General features: G+C 38.2%; 1 protein-coding gene across 1 annotated transcript in view; it reads right to left on the bottom strand.

Moving 5' to 3' along the window:
* Positions 1 to 1,203: 1,203 nt before the first annotated feature.
* The window catches only part of LOC132816504 (copper-transporting ATPase 2-like), a 105,914-nt gene continuing 100,869 nt past the window's right edge, over positions 1,204 to 6,248 (bottom strand). Inside the window, exons 20-21 of the mRNA XM_060826178.1 lie at positions 3,998 to 4,100; positions 1,204 to 1,812 (exon numbers count right to left, since the gene is read on the bottom strand). Coding sequence (XP_060682161.1) covers positions 1,626 to 1,812; positions 3,998 to 4,100 — 290 coding nt within the window. The 3' untranslated portion in view covers positions 1,204 to 1,625. The remainder of the gene's footprint in view (positions 1,813 to 3,997; positions 4,101 to 6,248) is intronic.

Raw genomic sequence — 6,248 nt, 5'->3', positions numbered from 1 at the left:
TAACAAAAACATTTTCACAATAATTTCCTCCTAGAGAAAGAATGGATTACTCTAACTTAAACTTTTTACAATAGTAATATATCAAATCAATCCTAAACTAAATGCTTGGTCTTAAACACCACCTACATTGTTCTTGATGCATCTGTAAAACTCAAGATAAAATTGCTTCTTTAAATGAACCTCCCTAATAACAAAAATGGAACAAAATGCCAACCACACCAGAAAAGTGCAGCATGTACAAAACTGGACTTTTTTAATCAAACGAATTCAACCTCTATCAATAAATGCCTTTAATTAACTTACATAGAAAATCAATATTTGCGACTGATAAATTTTACAGTAAATTATTACTTCATTCATTGGATCTGAACGTCATTTTATACATTGCATTCTATACAATGACCTTGAATGACAAATGTGATTATAATACTGCACCTATAATACTGCTGGAAAGAAAAATATTTAATGAACATAAGACAAGACAACATACCACTTAAAATATGTATTTAAAACATCATGTTGTAAGACTCCTAATTCTGTTGCCTTTTGTTCATTATGACTTTGAAATGCTACCTATTGCTGAAAAATGTGTTGCTGGAGAAGCACAGCAGGTCAGGCAGCATCCAAGGAGCAGGAGAATCGACATTTTGGGCATAAGCCCTTCTTCAGGCCTGAAGAAGGGCTTATGCCAGAAACATCAAATCTCCTGCTCCTTGGATGCTGCCTGACCTGCTGCGATTTTCCAGCAACACATTTTTCAGCTCTAATCTCCAGCATCTACAGTCCTCACTTTCTCCTAAATGCTATCTATTCTAAAGCTCAAATTCAAATAATTTGGAAGATGTCTGTATTTGTGGCAATACAAATACTTTAACTGCACAGTTAACACTTCTAACAATATTCCTTCGCCTGGGTAAGGATTGTAATGTAACATGTATACCCAGCTGATATTAAATGTTTATAATGAAATCAAAAAAAGTCTTCAATGTCATATTCGGAAACACATTATTTCTTCATTCTAAATTACCCAAAAGTAATTAATTTTGTACTTTTATTTATATCATGAAAGCTGACAATAGGAGAAAAACAATCACATACTTTGCTGATCATGAACCTTGAATTTAGCCAATAAAAGATGTACCCAAATGGTGTAAAACAGATTCAAAATCTTTTTTTTAAATTTTTATTTACAGCTTGACTCAGATCTAAACATGGCACAGCAGTTCATGTGTTAACAACTGAGAGTTATCTGGCTTAGCTTTGGCAACTTCAAAAAGGATGGTATGCTTGAAAATTCGTAAGTACTGTTGAGATTTGTGAGGACATTCAAATATGCACTTTAAATGAATAAAAAGACAATGGACCTTTCATTCAAAAAAAGTAAATATGAATGAAGCTGTTTGGCCTTCACTAATATGTTGGGCACACTAAGTAAGAGTCCCATTTTGTTTCTGCTAGGCATTTAATAAGCTTTCAGTTAGATGGATACGATTTGGTCACATTTTTAAAAAGTAAATCTGTACTCTCTGAATTCAAAGTAAGTACTTTAGATACCATAATCTTCACTTTGCTCTCCAACCAGCAGAGAAAATCTTTTTCTGTTCCTCATGCATAGATTGATTTGATCATTTGTCATAAGTCAAGGAATTAAGAGATAATTGACTAGGGCGTCTTGTTCGATCCCAGATCCTGGACCTTGGAAAATCTCGTCTGTCATCTATTCCAATACGGATACTAATTTGTGATGGTGTATATTGTTTCATGTGGCCCTCTGCTCGAGATTCAAGCTTTTCTATATCTGGTTTCTTGTAGCTGAAATGGAGATCGTCAAGATAGATGATTAATTATACTCAGTTCTAGAGATGCATACAAACCATTTTAAACATTAAGCAGGTACCATTATTTCTGTACATCAGTAAAACACTGAATTTGCTTTTCGATTCTAAAAGAATATAAGTAATGATCATAAATTGTCTGATTCAAATTTACTGGCAGAGCAAAAAACTTGCTTTAGTTTTTGATCATATTGTTATTTGTACAATTATTTAAACTATTACATATCATGTATTTTTATATTATTTATTTGATTATTTATCCCAATCACCATTGCAGCAGAGCAAGTCCTTGCAGGGTTGTAAGATTCTAGAAGTTTATAGACAGAGGAATGAGTAAAGTCTGGGAGACACAAAGCGAGTCTCACAAAAACGTAAGAATTTTAAATTTGTAGGATTAGGAGAACAAAAGCAAATGGTAGTCATTTGAGAACAGGGTTGGGGTTGCAGAGACACGGATTATCAAATAATATTGACAGAGTAGAAATAAAGTGACTTAGAAATGGCGCATTATATTGTTGGAAGCACATATCAGGTCAATAAGATTTCCAAGATGGTAAGCAGTTCAATTCAGCCTCAGCCAGTAACCAACAAGAAAGATAAAGTAGCTAAATAACTCCAGCTTCCTCATTCCCCCTCCCCCCACCTTGTCTCAGTCGGTTCCCTCAACTCAGCACCGCCCTCCTAACCTGCAATCCTCTTCCTGACCTCTCCGCCCCCACCCCACTCCGGCCTATCACCCTCACCTTGACCTCCTTCCACCTATCCCACCTCCATCGCCCCTCCCCCTAGTCCCTCCTCCCTACCTTTTATCTCAGCCTGCTTGGCTCTCTCTCTCTTATTCCTGATGAAGGGCTTATGCTCGAAACGTCGAATTCTCTATTCCTGAGATGCTGCCTAACCTGCTGTGCTTTGACCAGCAACACATTTGTAGCTAAATAAGGAACACAGTTTTTGGTAGAGACTGAAAAGTTTCAGATTGAGACGAAGATGCGTGAAGAGTTGTTGCTCATCAGGAGACAGCAACAAATATGCTGGTAAGCTTTTGGAGGATGCAGAGAGAAACACAACAGAAGCTGCATGATTATCTAAAAAGGAGTCAAATCTATGGCTGGAGAATAGTAATGTCAACAGGTGCTGAGGTAGTGCATCACAGTCACAAAAGGATGGATAACTTGGAAGTACTACAAACTATGTAGGGAATAGTGATAGATTTCAAGAGCATATACATAGGCTGATTCGAACAGGCAGACAATTGTCAGATGAAATTTAATATAGAAAATTTTGAAATGGTACATTTTGGCAGAAATAATGAAGTGAGGCAATAGAAAATGAAAGATATATTGTAAAAGGGGGAGAGGAACGGAGGTCAAGAGTATATGCAATATATGTGATGGTGGAACAATTTGAAAACCTGGTTAAAAAGCCATTTGGGTACTAAGCTTTATAAATAGCGAAAGAGTACAGAAACAAGGAAGTTGTCTTGAAGCTGTGTGAAATTCTGGATTTGGTCTGAACTGAACTGAACATGTCTAACTCTGATTACCATAATTTAAGAAGGATATGAAAGCTTTTGAGAATGTTTCGGGGATAAGGAATATCAGTTGTGAATAGATTGAAGAAGCTGGGATCTCCTTGGACAGGATAAGCTTAAGAAGAGATTTGATGGAGGTGTTCAAAGCTTTGAGGGGTCTAGGTAGATGGGGAGAAACCTTTCCCATTGTGGCAAAAGGTCCAGGACCAAAGAACACCAACTTAAGAGTGTTTGGTGAAAGGGCTAACTGTGATAGGAGATGTCTTTTAAGTGTTAGAATCTGGCATGCATTAATAGAGCATGTGGTGGAGTTAAACATAATTGGAGATATCAAAGTGCACCTGGATAGCTCTTTGATGTAAGCATTCAATTTCACTTGTAACCTTGATGAGGATCATTTTTGTGCTTAGGTGCCAATCTTATTTTGTAGCTATTTCTTATTAAAGGATTAACTAAAGTAGCTTCACCTATTCTGTGGAGATTATTTTCCACTACCCCCCTCATTCAAATAATAAAAAATACAAATTGATGTTTCATAATTTAAATAGTCAACTTGTTTCTAAAACATCAAACATTAGTCCCTACTGTTCAGAAATGTGACATGGAGAAAATGTTAAATTCAGTCACTTACAGTTTCAGCATTAGTGATGAAACCACTACAGAAACGGAGGAAGCAGCCATTGCTGCAGATCCCATCCACGGCTGTAAAACTAGGCCGATTGGCAAAAAAACTCCTAGAAATTTGGAAGCACATAGCACAGTTAAAACATAAAAAGTTACTCTAACTTAGTTGAAACCAATCAGCTGAAGCTTGCATCCAAGAATCTTGAATGAAATATGCAGACGATTTCCAAATTCTTAGAAATGGAAAATAGACGGAAAACCGGTTGATAAATGCCAGGTCAGTCTTAAAACAAAAATGATGAAGTTGAACTAAGTAGTTTACAGGCCACATAGTAATTTATTGAATCCTGAAGTAAGACTATGATAGAAAACAAACGAACTACAGAAAATTGAGAGAAACACGAGCTGGATTTAATGATTTAATGCCAGACAGTTAAATGCTGTGCACCCCAACCAACTGCCACATACCACTGGGAGCATACTTGCAGAGGTAGGTGAATCCTTTAAGATAAAATCATAAAATCCCTACAGTGCGGAAAGAGGTCATTTGACCCATCAAGTCTGCACCACCCCTTTCAAAAACATCCCACCCTATTCCCATAACTCCAAAATACCACGGCTAATCCACCTAACCTGCACATCCCTGGACTTTACAGGTCAATTTAGTATAGCCAACCTTTCCATCTTTGCACTGAGAGGGGAAACTGGAGCACCGGGCAGAAACCCACACAGTCAGAGAGAACGTACTAACACCACAGAGTTAAAAATCATACAACATCACATTATAATCCAACAGGTTTATTTGGAAGCACAAGCATCATCAGGTAGTTAGTGGGGCAGGATCTTAGGACACAGAATGTATAGTGAAAAGATCAAAGTGTCATACAACTGATGCAATGTAGCTGTTCAGTCTTTAATCACTTAGAATGGGTTGCAGACTTTGATTCATTAATATGTAAATTCCAAAACTTCGTTTAAGTCACAGGCTCAAGATAACAAGGTTTTATTTTCAAAAAATGGTTACATCCCAGCTCAGACAATGAAAAAAAATGTGAGAATGTGGAGGAGCTGGTGTTGGACTGGGGTGGACAAAAGTTAAAAATCACAACACCATTTTATCATCCAGCAGGTTTATTTGGAAGCAGTAGCTTTCAAAACACTGTCCCTTCATTAGGTAATTGTGGAGCAGGACCATAAAACACAGAATTTATAGCAAAAAGATTACAGTGTCATGCAACCGAAATGATATATTGAATGAACTTAGACTGTTGTCAAGTCTTTCAACGTTTAGAATGTGTTGCAGGTTTCAATTCATTAATGTGCAAATCCCAGATCTTCTTTTAAGTCATGTTCTTGAGATAACTTAAGGTTATCTCAAAAAAGATGAGGTCTCAGCTCAGACAATGCATTAAAGGTGTGAGGTTAGAGTCTGTCTGTATCCAATCTTGAGTCAGACTGGTTCTAATCCCAAAGTGGAATTTAACAAATATTACATGGATTGACTGCCTCCAGATTATGCATTTTTGAGCAAAATAGAATTAAATACAAATTAACCCCTAGACTTGTATATATGCACGTGCACGAGGTGGGGAGAGGGTGCGTGCAAGCTTGGTAAAGTATGTGCCTGAGAATGTAATGGAGTGTAAGTTTGTGAGAGGGCATGGGCGTGGATGTGAGTGTGGGAAGTGTGTGTATGAGAGAGTGTGTATGTAAAAGGTGAGTGAGTGAGTGAGTGAGTGAGTGAATGAGAGAGCGAGAGAGAGAGAGAGCGAGAGAAAAAAATAGTGCAGTGGGGTCACCTATAGTGTGACACGAACCCAAGGTCCTGGCTGAAGCCATCCTCATGGAACCGAACTTTGCTATCAGCCTCTGCTCGGCCACTTTGCATTGTTGCCTATCCAGAAGTCCCCCTTGGAAGGTGGTCACCCGAAGATCCGTGGCCAAATATCCCTGACAGCTGAAGTGTTCCCTGACTGGAGTGGAGAGTTGGTGGGGTGGGAGGTACACCCCTGTCTGGTGATTGGCGAGACCAACCAGACACTACAACAATAGATGAATGGACGTCACGCAGCAATGTACCTTGCCTCAGGGCATCCTTGCATGCAGCGTACGAGATAGACAACATTGGCCAAGTCACACGAGTACCTGCTGTGCAAATGGTGTGCGGTGTCCCCATGTGTAATACTTGCATCCATGCCAACACTCTGACACGTCTTGCAGTGGTTGCCATGACTGGGTTATTAGATTAGATTAGATTA

This window comes from Hemiscyllium ocellatum, chromosome 6 (genome assembly GCF_020745735.1).
Source record: "Hemiscyllium ocellatum isolate sHemOce1 chromosome 6, sHemOce1.pat.X.cur, whole genome shotgun sequence".
NCBI classification, from domain to species: domain Eukaryota; kingdom Metazoa; phylum Chordata; class Chondrichthyes; order Orectolobiformes; family Hemiscylliidae; genus Hemiscyllium; species Hemiscyllium ocellatum.
Note: the sequence above shows the minus strand (reverse complement) of the source record. Positions and strands in the feature narration are given on the sequence as shown.